This window comes from Ostrea edulis, chromosome 5 (assembly GCF_947568905.1).
Source record: "Ostrea edulis chromosome 5, xbOstEdul1.1, whole genome shotgun sequence".
NCBI lineage: Eukaryota > Metazoa > Mollusca > Bivalvia > Ostreida > Ostreidae > Ostrea > Ostrea edulis.
In genome coordinates, this window is record NC_079168.1 from 87,880,457 (window position 1) to 87,895,739 (window position 15,283).

The following is a 15,283-nucleotide window of genomic DNA, read 5'->3' on the forward strand; positions in this document are numbered from 1 at the left end:
TGAACATGTTTAATTCTCTTTGTGTTTAGGTTTGGAGCACGTCTAACTAATTGTGTTTAGGTTTTGAACATGTTTAATTCTTTTTATGTTTAGGTGTAGAACATGTTTAACCCTTATTATGTTTAGGTTTTGAACATGTTTACCCTTATTGTGTTTAGGTTTTGAACACGTTTACCTCTTTTGTGTTTAGGTTTTGAACATGTTTAGTTCTCCTTGTATTTAGGTTTTGACTTTGTCTCAATTACAAAATGATTTGCTAACCTTCTATTTAAAACTCAATCCACAGCATTAAAGAGTCTTAAATAGTAGCTTTCTCTTCTATTATAGGAGAATAACATTGCAAAATCTAGCAAGAATATCCCTTGCATTACAAACTGTGTCTATGGGATCCATGATGTTTCAAATCGAACAATGCGGGTAAAGTGATTTTCTACACACAAAGAACACCGGAAAACACTTATAAACAGATATATTCACAAATACACAGAACAACTTACAAGGGGTTAACAAATACAATAACTACACTGCTGCACTTTCTAAAACACGTCCGATTGCCTAGAGTTCGCGGGTAAGAGAGAGAGAAAATCACGTGCAGGCTCAGAGGACTCCGAGCCCGACCAGAAATACTAAAAATCCACCCCCCAAAATCACTACACGGGTTTGGGCGGTTCTTCTCAAATTACATTGCAAGTCTATTTCTATATTCTAATTGCCGAAACAACACGGTTGACATTTCCGCGATACATGTTAAAGACAAAACCATTAAAAATCACTTATGCACATATCAAAAGGGATAAAAAGTAAACTATACATGGTTAAATATCATCCGGCAAGTACAACTTCAACAATTTTTTTGTCTTTGATATGCTAGTTTTCGCATAACAGGCACTGTCACATGTTGAATTAAAAAAAAAAAAGGGGGGGGCATCAATTGCAACTGATGTTCTCTTTCACAAGATTTAAATGAATTTTGTTCCAATGCAAAGTAAGAGTGATGCATTGGTTTAAATTAACACTAAAGGCACGTCTAATACCAGAGACAATGAATTACACTATTTTTTTAAATTCAATATGTATGTGTCCAGACCTGTTCAAGTTGAAATGGAATTCCAGATCAAAATTTTCTGGATACTCCTAAACTCTGCTCATTTCCAACAGGAAAGGGTTGAAGCCCATAGACGGCTCTTCTAATGGTTCCATCAATTTTGGATATCGACCTCGACAGTGTATACTTGCAATACGGCGTATGATGTACACTATGGTCACTATCGGGACCTGGTACACTATAGCAGTTTGAAGTATGGCAATTCTGACATGCAATTTTTTCTGCAATTCGAATTTCATTTACAGAAGACAGGAATATTCTACATGAAGACTGTAAAACTAATGTCAACAATGTTACTAAGCTTATCATGTTCAAAACCTAAACGCATAGACGTTTAGGATTGTGTTTAGACGTTTAGGAATGTGTTTAGCAAGTGTTTAGCATGTTATTTTGTGTTTAGATACTGTATTTTTGCATAGCTAAACATGTTCTCAGTCTGAACATGTTTAGGGTAGAACATGTTTATTACACTTCGCGTTTAGGATATAAGCCCGATCCTAAACACGTTTAGACCTAAACACGTTTAAAAAGTGTTCCAAACCTAAACATTGTTTTTAGAGTGTACGCAGAATAACCTCTTGCGTATCGAATCAGTTGAGATATATAAACACCATACGCAGGTGATAATGGAATGTTGCTACATAAATATGGGAAGTTGACGATGGAGGGGCTTTTGTTAGTTTTCCGGTGATATCTACTTTCAATAGAATATCTAAGTATGTAGCAGAAGTGGACGACTCTGTGGTGTTTTTTTTATTTCGAGTTCACTGGGATATATCGAATTGAGATATGAATGAAAATTATTATTGTTAATAGATGATACGTCGTCGATATACATGTATTTAAATGTCGAATTGACATTAGCATTTTTCTACATGAGAAGAAAAAATATCTTGCTGTGACCTTCCATTCGACATTTAGATATATCGACGACGTAATAATTTTCATTCATATCCCATTCGATATATCCCAGTCAACTCGAAATAAAAGACACCACAGAGTTGTCCACTTCAGCTTCATTCATAATGACAATGAAATAAGGATGACTTTGTATTATAACAATAGTATGACCTTGTGGAAATGAAAATGGAATAAGATGACATTGAAATAAGGATGGCGTTATTCCTATTCCATTGTCATTGCTGCCGGTCATCAATTGTGTAATGTCAGCCTTATTCAAAGGTCTGAATCTCACTCTAAACCCCTTAAAGAGCACGTACTCCATATATGAGATGGTTTATGAGACCCCCCACCCTGTTTTCAGTAGATGTAGAATCTAACTATGATATATCATATTTGCAGATTACTCAATTTACCTGATCGGGGTATAAGGCTCTCAGATCGGGTGTGACCGGTCAACAGGGAATGCTTACCCCTATTAGGCACCTGATCCCACCTCTTGTATATCCAGGGGCCCGTGTTTGCCCAACTCTATTTTGTCTTTCTCATATGAGTTATGAGATTGATCACATGCATGCTCTTTATCTTCAGTAGAATGATCAAAATAACAGATATAATATAGGAACCAAACTACAGATATAATATAGGAACCAAACAACAGATATAATATTGGAACCAAACTACAGATATAATATAAGAACCAAACTACAGATATAATATAAGAACCAAACTACAGATATAATATAGGAACCAAACAACAGATATTATATAGGAACCAAACTACAGATATAATATAGGAACCAAACTACAGATATAATATAGGAACCAAACTACAGATATAATATAGGAACCAAACAACAGATATTATATAGGAACCAAACTACAGATATGATATAGGAACCAAACTACAGATATAATATAGGAACCAAACTACAGATATAATATAGGAACCAAACAACAGATATAATATAGGAACCAAACTACAGATATAATATAGGAACCAAACTACAGATATAATATAGGAACCAAACTACAGATATAATATAGGAACCAAACAACAGATATAATATAGGAACCAAACTACAGATATAATATAGGAACCAAACTACAGATATAATATAGGAACCAAACTACTGATATTATGTAGGAACCAAACTACAGATATAATATAGGAACCAAACTACATGTATAATATAGGAACCAAACTACATGTATAATATAGGAACCAAACTACAGATATAATATAGGAACCAAACTACATGTATAATATAGGAACCAAACTACATGTATAATATAGGAACCAAATTACATGTATAATATAGGAACCAAACTACATGTATAATATAGGAACCAAACTACAGATATAATATAGGAACCAAACTACAGATATAATATAGGAACCAAACTACAGATATAATATAGGAACCAAACAACATATATAATATAGGAACCAAACTACAGATATAATATAGGAACCAAACTACAGATATAATATAGGAACCAAACTACAGATATAATATAGGAACCAAACTACATGTATAATATAGGAACCAAACTACAGATATAATATAGGAACCAAACTACATGTATAATATAGGAACCAAACTACATGTATAATATAGGAACCAAACTACAGATATAATATAGGAACCAAACTACAGATATAATATAGGAACCAAACTACCGATATAATATAGGAACCAAACAACAGATATAATATAGGAACCAAACTACAGATATAATATAGGAACCAAACTACAAATATAATATAGGAAACCAAACAACAGATATAATATAGGAACCAAACTACCGATATACTATAGGAACCAAACAACAGATATAATATAGGAACCAAACTACAGATATATTATAGGAACCAAACTACAGATATAATATAGGAACCAAACTACAGATATAATATAGGAACCAAACTACAGATATATATATAATATAGGAACCAAACTATAGATATAGTATGAAAGGTGAAGATAATGAACAGTGACCAATCTCATAACTCCTATTAGTAACTCAAAATAGTTGGACAAACACGGACCCCTGGACTCACCAGAGGTGGGATCAGGTGCCTAGAAGGAGTAAGCATCCCGTCGACCGGTCACACCCGCCGTGAGCTAGGGCTATATATCCTGATCAGGTAAACAGAGTTATCCGTAGTCAAAATCAGTGTGCAAAGAACGGCCCAACAACAAAATAGGAACCATAATGCTTGTGTAGCAAAATCCGACAACCAAATGTGCTTTCAACACAGATTATTTGTACGATATCGTCATTGAAAAGTTAAATCGGGCAGATCCACTTTTCTCTTTTAATCATTTTATGTAGACATCCACTATTTGATTAGTCCAGCATCCATGTTTTAGTCCATCACTAGTATGACAGAGTGATAGTTGTCTACATATACTGGTAGGAGCCCTTCATTGTAACACCACTAATCATTGTTAAATTCCAGTGGCAAATCATCGATAGGTGAGAAGCAATTAACATTTGAATGACTCCATTGGTGAAGTCAGGGGCGTAGCTTCGTTAGGCTCAAGTAGGCAGGTGCCTACACATTTTTGTCCCTTTATTTTCAAACGCATATTAAATTTGTCCATAAATGTTTGCAAAATTAACACATATATATTTCTAGTATTTAAAATAGGATATAAAATTATCATTCTGTCGGACCTTTTCTTTTTATAATGTATTCTACATAATGTTTATATATTTTTTTCTAAACTTTGGTGATCACAATGACTCGCTCTCGAACTTAACAGTTTAAATTTTTCAAAGGTACTACAATATTTACTGTCTATTGTAATCAGTTTGATGCTCAGAGTAGTGCAAACGAGTCCTAATATTTGAAATTTTCTCTCGGGGGTGACCCGCTACCCCCATCCCCAGCGAAAGGGGGGCACCCCTCCTGTACCTACCCCCTCGGTGAAACCTTCAGTTTCATCACGTGTGCCTACACATTAAAACAGTCCTAGCTACGCCCCTGGAAGGACAGGTACTCACACAATAGACACACACTGGAGCTCCGTCACTGCATGTATATTTTTCCGTGGACATTATCAATGGATTATATTGGAACTTTTTTGTACTTTCAAGATCGAACTGAAAGGGAAGTAACCTCAGCTTACAGTATTTCCTCAACACCTCGAAATTTGATACTCTTTAAATCTGCAGCTAACTTACAGCAAGCGCAATAATAATTCCGACTTCGTGTTGGCACCAAGAAGAGGTTATCATATCAGTCCTTATATATCCAGTTCAAACCAAACCGGGCAAAAGGGACTGATTTATACTACTATGTCAGCTGATTGGGTTAACCCTTGGTCTCAAAAAAGTGTTTTTGATTGAAAGAATAAGACCCAATGTGACATGTGCAAATTCTGAAGGATTACTTAACTTTATAAAATGAATAGTAGTTTTGTGAATGCAGTTAAATATTTCTACCACAGAATACACATTACTTTTTCGCAACACAGATTAATGTACATTTTGAAAATTCATAATATACCAGGCGTCAGTCATTTCATGGACAACTGGATCATTTTAGCTTCCACTTTTTTTTTTTTTTTTTTATAAATTATTGGTCAGCTACAATTTACTCTTTTCCATTGCAAAACATTCAATGAATACCCTGCTAATTCCACCAATATGGGGAAAAAATCATCAACATTTCAGGATTCTGGAAATATTTCAATGTTGAATTCTTCCATGAATAAACAAGATGTGTTTGTGAAACACTGATGTCCTAATATGCCCCCCCCCCCCCCCCCCCCAAGGTCAAGAATCGAAGTCTCGTCAAAAGGGTCACATAAAATCCCCATACATTTAGAAGTACACATAATGTCCAACGTTTAAACTTTCTGCAGACTAAAAGCTGTATGAATATTAATTTTTGGAGACTACATGTATAGCTATTTTTCTGCAACCACTTAACATTATACCAGTTTCTAAAAATGCTTGATTTAATGATGACAACATCCCGTTCCTGTCCGTCCAATCCTCTCTAATAATGTTACCACCCACTCTATAGAAGGCCACGTTTCCAATTTTCGTTACAGAGTTTGCTTTATAAAATATAACTGTCATCTCATTGGGAAATTAAAATATTTTAGGAATTATTGCGAGTGGAAACTGCTGAAATTTGGTAGCAATTCTTCATTATGAATAACACTGTCCTTACATATTATGTAATAGAGCCTATGCAGAATAATTGGATAAATTGGCAAGATTATATTTGTATCTAATGTACATTATCTTTATAATGCAAATTCACAACACAAGTGACAATAAATGTTTATCATGATTTAATGACAAAACATGAAAAATGAGAGCATGATGCCTAGCTGCTTAACATGTTTTACACATGTAACACAACGGATATAAAAAACCATCTCTGTATACAAGGTAAATAAAACATCAATATGGTACAGAATGGCTCGACACAAGACAAAATTAACTAATTATCTCCCCTGTCATTAGAGGACTGAGACATTAACACAATTCCTCTAACATCCTGCTGTGTCATCTGTCAGACCTCTCCATTCTCCAGCTTTTACAATGGTCCACATCACAAGTCTGTCTGTACACCCCCTGCCTAAATGTCATTGTTCTACTTGGCTGTTGCCATCGGATTTCTTAAAATCAGAATCACAGAGTCACCACGAAGGAACATTTTAGAGATGTATCTGTCTTTATTCACAGGTTTAGATTTTTTCTTGCCTTTGCCTGTTTTTGGAACTTCTGTCCACATCTCTTTTACATTTTCCAACACCATGTTACAGTGTCTGAAAAATTAAGTGAATAAATTACTCAATACTGTATATCAGACTAGGATCTGATATAATATCCATGTGCTCATAATAGGGCAGAAATAATGTCTGGCTTTTTCATAAAAATTATGGAATTACATGAATTTGTTTAACTGCATTTCTCCATGTGAAAATCAAAACGACATTTACAAACAGAAAGCCAGTGAAACTGAAAGTCAGCAGTTGTACAATGATTGTGATAACGAAAAAAATCAATGTGTTCCTTGTTTATGCTTCCTCTCATTGACTGATCATCAATTTGTGCGAGTCAACCAATGATGCCAATTTGAAATCAATTCCGATTTTCAGTTGGTCTGACAACACTAGCTAGTTGAAACTTCAATGTCAGGGTTGTCACTAATGCAAGAATCTGCTTCCTAGACGCAGAAATTAATTTGGGATGCAAGTTTGTCTGATATGGCGAGTCCCGCAGACGCGTCATGGACTCAGAGTAAAAATCATAATTAGGTGCAAATTAGAATTATAATATTCAAATGATAATTAAATAAGATGCAAAATGAAGAACATTTTGCCACTGACAGTTATTTATTCTTTTTTTTTTTTTTTTTACATATCGGGATCTATATTTAAAGATAAATGTTTGTCTTCTGGTTGCCATTTTTATTGGAATTGAAAGTAGCGTAGTTTGTAAACTTTGGTAGGTTTTACATTTCGTCGGCAAACAAAACTAGTACGCATCTATTTTATCACAATAATAATTGGATTAAAATGCTGTTTAATATTTAATAGGGTTGTTGTGATGATAGAAGATTCGGGGAAGTACTTCTGTTGGCGTGGACAATTAGTCGTCTAAGGCCAAGTCGCGAATGATTAAAAAGAAATCTTACAATTGATATGTTTTGTAGTGCTTCCATTTCGATTGTCTTATATAAAACAGACTCATTAAATATTCACGGGACTCATCAAATTTTCATGGGACTCAAGCTGCTTAAAAACCATGAGTTCGGGACTCGTCTTCAATAATTTCTAGTGACAACCCTGAATTTAGTGATGTTATCAATAACGACAGGAAAATACACAATACAAACTAGATGAATAGCGCTGGTCAAGAAAATCTCAAACTTGGGGAGATACAATCTTTCAAAATGCGACTCACTGTCATTAGACTACAGAGTTTAATGTTGTCCAAACCCAACGTTAACCAGTACAGAGAAATTCTCAAGTGGTTTTCAAATTGATGTTCTTATCAAAATGGTCTGTCAGCTATCTTTCCTATCAAAATGAGAGTTTACCTGAGACAGTGCAGTAACTGCATGGTCCTTGCAGATTTTGCTTTAGATCTTATTGACTCTAACATGTGTTTGTATTTATGTATTTATAATACAACTAGTTGACTATTCAATAGTATGGTGTCAGGATGAATCTTATGCACGCTGCATGTAAAAGACAGACAACAATATCAATTCAAGCATGAAACATTACAAAAAAAAAAATACTTGCTCAGTGAAATGAAAAGCAACGTCATTTACTTGCTGTTCAAAATCTTTGACTCAGAGAGTACAGCATGGTGCCATAAATGAGACAACTTTCATGTTTTAGGCATTATATTTCAGTCAAGACATGTTAGGGAGAGGGCTCAGCTCTGCGGCGAGCCGTTTGTCCAAGTTAACTTCTAACCTAGAAGACCTTGTTGTCGATATATTTAATTCATAAATGAAAATATTGACAATTATGCAAAGCCGATGTCAGTTCCACCTTTATTTAATATATGTATACCTGTCAAAAGCTTTGACTCGGGCAAGGAGTTTCTTGTTGTTTCTGCAGTTGATGAGGACCTGTGTGTTGTTTTTGACGGACTGAGTGAGGACAGACAGGGGACCCGTGTTGAATTCCTCCTGCTCCCGCTGGGCTAGTTCCTCGGGACTCATCTCGCTCTTGGGTTTCTGCATTAAGGCCCTACAAAATTGTCAACATAGAAACGTGGTGCAAGCAAACTGAATAAGATGTATCGGTGTGCACTTTACGTAGTATTTGTAGCTATATTTACAGAGTAACAGAAGCCAAATTTGATTCAGAAGATGCCGATAATGAAATAGTAAAGTGAGCAAAATCTGCACTTCACAGGGAAAGCCGGCATTATTAGCTCTAGCATTCAACATCAGAATTCTGAAAGTGGGCAAATCAAACACAGCATTCATTGTCAGTCTTTCAAAATTATCTTTGAATAAAAAAATGGATATCATACGTCATCTTTGAGCAGGATGGTGTTAGATTGATTCAAAATATCTTTGGCGGCTTCCCTCTCTTTGTATACAAACGGAAACGTAAACCGTTCGTTTACTAATACAACACATGCGCAATTACCCACTTCCGCTTTCATTTTCGAGTTGTCAACATGTGAGTGGTTGATACTATTTTCTCATATTTGTGAACAATATACTTATTGTGCCATATTTATTACAGTTTAATGATTTCCTTATAGGATCATGTACCCACAGTAAAATAATAGATCGTATGAAATCTTCACATTATAAAAATTATGTGTAGTTCGAAATTCCTCTCTTTGCACAGAATGTTGTCTTTTCTCTTTATATTTAAACCCATGACTCACACATTTTTGGTGCTTTTTACTATTTTTTGTTATTTAGAACAGATCTGACAAACACGTCTCTACAATGAGGATTTTTCGGACTGTTCAGGTGGGATTGTTGGTGGCTGTGCTGGCGGCGCTTGTGTCCTGTGAGAACAAGGAGGAAAAAAAGAAGAAGCTTCAGATCGGTGTAAAAAAAAGAGTGGATCCAGAAAAATGTACCATTAAATCCAGGAAGGGGGATGTGCTAAAAATGCACTACACGGTAAGAGATAGAGTGTTTACTTAAACCGTTAAAGGCTGAGATTTTAGGCTCTGCCCTAAGATTCACTTGGTCAAAGTTGAAGAATTGCTGCTTGTCAGTCAAGGTGAAAAGCAATAAAGTAAGTATTGATTGACGTAACAACCCATGTACAGTATGGAAGTTGATACTTAGTGTGTTTTAAGAACAATTAATTTCTCTGGTCGGGTACTTAAGGGGTGGGGGGAGCATCCTTCAGTACTGTGCATGGATTCAATTCATTAAATATTGTTAGTTCATTAATTTATCCAAAACATGTTATTTCCCTTGTGGATCACCTACATTGGGAAGGGGGGGGGGGGGGGTTACATTAGATCTATACACGTTATCCATACTTCAGGTGCTTGTGTCGGAAACTCCTTTCATCAATCCATTGGAGGGATGCCCCAAGTGTGGAGATTGCATGAGTATCTCGTGTGACACGAAAGGAATCGACAGTTCTCTTTCTTCAGACATGATTTTCCCCCCCAATTTGATACATTAAAATGATCAATAATGAACAGATAATGTATATTTCTGAATTTTATGCTTGATTTATTAAAATCAATGATAAACATTTTGATTAATGTACACAACATAAATGATTTCACTGAATTCAAAACATACTGGTACTGGTAATGCAGGTAATATCCTGTGTACAGTAAAACTCGAATATAGCGAACACGGATATAGCGAAATTACGGCTATAGCGAAGTGAAAACGATTTCCCCAGCAAATTCTTTATATATTCTATATATAAATCTGTGTTTATAACGAACACGGATATAGCGAATTTACGGATATAACAAAGTAAATACCTATTCCCCTTGAATTAAAAATGAACGTAAAAATCACCTTTTATAATGAATTTATTGTTTTCATTTTAAACTCTTTGTGATTTTTAACAATCGTTTTCCATTGACATAAAGGATCCACACTTATTACAAAATTTATGTTTGTATTTTTTCAGTAAGGTTGTTAACGCAAAACAATACTTACACATACATTTAGGAAATATATTGTCGTTAATTAAATTTGAAGTTTGATTGCATTTATTTTATCGTACACTCCTTTATTTGTGTAAAGCAACAAGTAAATGTCAATTGCAATAGACTGTACATGTATGTATTGCGCAATTTTTTTTTGACATTTCTCTCTAGACATGTTCTTGCATGACTTAATAATCCATCAAGATAAATTATCATATATAAATCAACGTGTATATTTCTTGTATAAAAATATTTCTTCTCGAAAATATATAGGCTTCATTTCTTTTAAAGACAATACAAACGCAAGTATATCGATTGCTGCTTTCTTAGAGAACTGATACATGTAGAACAAATCAGTTTTATAACGAATTCGTTATATTTGAATTATGAATTCGCTATAAACGTATAGCGAATTACGCTTATAGCGAATTTTTATAGAGGGTCCCCAGAAATTCGCTATATCAGAGTTTTACTGTATTTAGGAATGTATAAACAAGCTAGCATATTTCTTTCGAGGTTTCACACCTGCCTAAAATTAGCTCCACCTGAGGAAAACTGACTGGTTAAAAACCTCAACCTTTAATTGATAAGAAGAATTAACTCATCAGGTGGTGTACCAAATGATCTGATAAAACTAAAACATTACAGCTCATCCAAATCTCATAAAAATATCTAGAACTGGTATTAACCTATCAATATTTTCACTGTGACATGTATTGCACTGCATTTTCACGAGAGTGCACAACTTAATGAACAACTTGATGCTTTTGTAGGGAACGCTGGAAGATGGAAGTAAATTTGACAGCAGCTTGGACAGAAATGAACCATTCAAGTTCACTTTGGGGTCTGGACAAGTGATAAAAGGATGGGATCAGGGACTTTTAGGGTAAGTTCATTCTGGGGTCAAGATCAGGGACTTTTAGGGTACGTTCTCTCTTGGGTCAAGATCAGGGCCTTTTAGGATAAGTTCACTCTGGGGTCAAGATCAGGGACTTTTAGGGTAAGATCACTCTGGGATCAAGATCAGGGACTATTAGAGTAAGTTCACTCTGGGGTCAAGATCAGGGACTTTAAGGGTAAGTTCACTCTGGGGTCAAGGTCAGGGACTTTTAGGGTAAGTTCATTCTGGGGTCAAAATCAGGGACTTTAAGGGAAAGTTCACTCTGGGGTCAGATCAAATTGTTGAAAAGGGATGACATCAGGGATTCTTTGGTAGGTTGGATACAGAAATTATTAGAATGCTGTTGGTGTCTAAGATTCAAGAAATCTTATTCACAGACTGCAAATTATTATACCTGTTTGCTGCTTATTTCAAATGTCAGATTAACTGGAAAACAAATTTTAAGTAAGTTATAAACAAATTCAATTGCAGAATGTGTGAAGGAGAGAAGAGGAAGCTAGTTATTCCCCCTGATATGGGCTATGGTGATCGTGGAGCTCCTCCTAAGATCCCTGGTAAGCTAGAAATATAGATTACTGTGAAATAATTATTTTTTAATTTGCAGTGGCCAATTTTCATGGCATGTAAAGATTTTACAGTTTATTTGGGATGTGGATTTGGTTTCTGTACTATGAAACATCATAAAAATTGTGTATTTCATTGTGGTTTGAAATTTGTGGGATAAGGGTAACTGCAGAAATGGAGCCCCCATGAAATCTAATACGGCAGTTTCGAGATACGAACTCTTCTGTATAGGAGGTGCATTTAGTGGAACTTTGAATGCCTAAGTGGGACAGAGTGGATATACAGCCAACGAGGAAGACGATGAAATGTATTAAAAGCGGCTCCTCTTTATAAATATGTAAATGTGGGAAATACTAAATTCTATCGAAAGAAATGTTTTACCGAAGTGGAAACATACAAACAATGTCATATTTGCAAGAAATATCTTTTAATTACTCCCTAAATACTTATCACTTACTTAGTGTGTGTATCAGTCGAATTCGGGTGACCAAACAGCGTATGAGAGACTTACTGAGTACATTCACTTACGCTGTGATGAATATCTGTCCCACTCCCGTGTGTAAACAAATTCTTTCGCGCCTTACTATGTACGAGAGTTCTCCAAAGGGAAATAACTCAGACGTATCTCGAAACCGGCGTATTATTCCACACTAAATCCAGCATGTCTAGACCTGAGTATAATCACACATCAAACGTTTCATTTTTCTTTCTATTTCAGCTAAAGCAGTGCTTATATTTGAGGTGGAGCTGCTAGGAATCGAGAGGAATGAAGAACTTTAAGAAACACATGCTGCTTTATTTGTCAACCATGGCTTTATCACATAGAATGAACGAAATCACCATTTGTTCATGCTTTTCAAAGAATAAAAGGGTTCATTATTATTTATGTCTATATATAGTATCCATTATTTGCCTTTAATTTCCATACTATACAGTGTTTGTGCTAGAGCATGTTTCTTGATTTAGTTAATGGGAAATCTTAGTTAGAATCATGACTACTAGAGTGAAATTAACACATGAGTTTTGGTAATATTTAACAATAAAATGATTTGTTTTGGCTGTCATTGTTTTCATTAGCGATGATAATATATAATCTTGGTTTAGGAAGAAAATGGAGTGATCATTTATTTCAGTCAATATTAATAGAGGTTCTGATTCACTGATAGGCATCAAATTTCATTACAAGATACAATGTATGTGTAGATTAAAAGGACTGATTCACGATCCCCCCCCCCTCCCCCAAATTTTGTTTTTCACTTTAAATGATCAAAATCTACAGTCTAACATGTTTAGAAGGTTTCACACAAAAAATTAAGGTTATTCATCATGACAGAGGCTCATTATAGAGAGTTTATTATTTGTTTTGAAAACGAAAATTGAGGTGTGTTATTGTTTACGAAGTTTTCAAAATAAATGAATATTGATCCAAGTTTTTTTTATATGTATATCACATTTCAAGTATACTTGAAGTAAAATGTGTCATTTAAAGGTTAAAATTTGTGATTGTACAAAATGAAGATGCTTTGAATTACAAAATTATACGTTTCACAGGTTTGTTTGTTTACATAAAAAGACTCGAGTCTTTGTTTACATAACACAGAATCAAAGCTAAAATATTGCTTTTATCCTTGCATTCAGACGGTCCAAATTTTGGTTGTCAACATTAAATGAGCTATATTTTTAATTTTCAACATCAAAAATGAAAAATATTTGTTCTGAAAAACGTGAACCAGTCCCTTTAAGTCTGCTGTTTAATTGTGGATTATCCAGTCGAAACCAAGAGGCTCGTGGCCGCATGGCTTGCCCAAGTAGTTGCATTTCCATGTGTTAAACATGAAGACCCCAATGTAGCTCCAACTCTAGCTTTAAGGGCCATGGTGAGAACAAATTTAAATCTACAATACTTCGGAATGCTTTTGATAAAACATACCCCTGTGGTTCTTTAGGAGATAGAATTGTCCAGTGTTTATGTGTAACTTTAAACACTTGTTATGGTTCTGGTGGTCATCCATCGTCGCAAACCACGGGTTATTGTTTCATTCATTTGTGAAATAGAATGAAACAATAACCCGTGGTTTGTGACGATGGTGGTCATCATGTGGATAAACTTAATCTACATTACATGTAGCTGCAGAATGGTATAGCTTTCTGGGGAAAAAAATGTTGTCGGCTCATGTGTCTATGTTATTGGGACAGTTAGTTTGGTTTCACTCTGTTAAGTGTAGACTGGAGTCCCCAAAGAGCTATATTGTGGTACTCAGATTGGCATTTCCCCTTTTAACACATTGAATATTGATTAAATTTAAAGAGGAATGTTGTGTAGCCTGTAACTTATGTTGGGGTGAAACATGAATGTTGAAACTGGTGTTTTTCTGGTCTTCAGCTATATCATATAGCCTTGCGGAGCACTGTTAGGATAGCCCTAGTTTGTTTTGTTTATAATGGATGTGCTCCACCTCATTGTGCATAGTCCTATTAAGACTGGGCTGCGTTCAAAATTGTAGGGGCTAGGTATGGTGGTTGATAAATGCCATTTTACAATTCGTCTTCTTTTCATCATTTTGAGGTGAAAATAGCTAAGACAATATCATTTTGTCATCTTTTCATTATTTCTGGATGAAAAGTCGCTAAATATCGTTGTCTTTTCACCTCGAAATAACAAAAAGACAAAGTGTAGAATGGTACAAATCCGCCACCATACATAGCTCCTAGACCTTGAACCCAGCCCAGGTCTAATCTGATGAGTTTATATTGAATTTGCTCCGCCTCACCATGCATGTTTGAAAAATTGTGCCTCTGATTATTAAGATTTCTAAAGAACTTTTCTATACATTAATAATTCCTATCTGAAAACCAATTTTGGTGTAAATAAACTTGAATCTACAATGTATGAGAATGCTTCCATATTTTTTGACAAAATTTTACACTTGTAAGGGATTTTCATATATATTCTTGCGTGAAATATAAAGCTTCTATCAAACCCCTCTTGTGACCCTGGTTTGAAGAAACTTAAGAATCTCCATGATATAAGAAGTTTTTAATACAAGTTTTGGTTCTTGTGGTAAAGGTTTTTAAGTACCTCACTCGATTGTAGTTCTTTGGAAGGGGATGTGACCTTTCACATTTTGAGGAAACTTTAAATCCCTTCACCCAAGGATACTTGGCTCTGTGAT

At 34.9% G+C, this 15,283-nt stretch overlaps 2 protein-coding genes across 3 annotated transcripts; one reads left to right on the forward strand and one right to left on the reverse strand.

The window, feature by feature from the left end:
- Positions 1-6,304: 6,304 nt before the first annotated feature.
- Positions 6,305-9,153, reverse strand: LOC125650931 (small nuclear ribonucleoprotein Sm D2). The gene is made up of 3 exons (XM_048879502.2): positions 9,032-9,153; positions 8,563-8,742; positions 6,305-6,801 (listed from the first exon to the last, which is right to left on the reverse strand). The coding sequence occupies exons 1-3, from the start codon at positions 9,034-9,036 to the stop codon at positions 6,627-6,629; spliced, it is 360 nt and encodes a 119-aa protein (XP_048735459.1). The 5' UTR covers positions 9,037-9,153; the 3' UTR covers positions 6,305-6,626.
- Positions 9,122-13,169, forward strand: LOC125650930 (peptidyl-prolyl cis-trans isomerase FKBP2-like). Of its 2 annotated transcripts, none has more exons than XM_048879500.2 (5): positions 9,122-9,183; positions 9,440-9,641; positions 11,419-11,531; positions 12,018-12,100; positions 12,829-13,169. In XM_048879500.2, the coding sequence occupies exons 2-5, from the start codon at positions 9,462-9,464 to the stop codon at positions 12,888-12,890; spliced, it is 438 nt and encodes a 145-aa protein (XP_048735457.2). In that variant the 5' UTR covers positions 9,122-9,183; positions 9,440-9,461; the 3' UTR covers positions 12,891-13,169. The 2 variants fall into 2 exon arrangements, with proteins under 2 accessions (XP_048735457.2, XP_055995158.1); XM_056139183.1 differs by having other exon boundaries at positions 9,176-9,298.
- Positions 13,170-15,283: the final 2,114 nt, after the last annotated feature.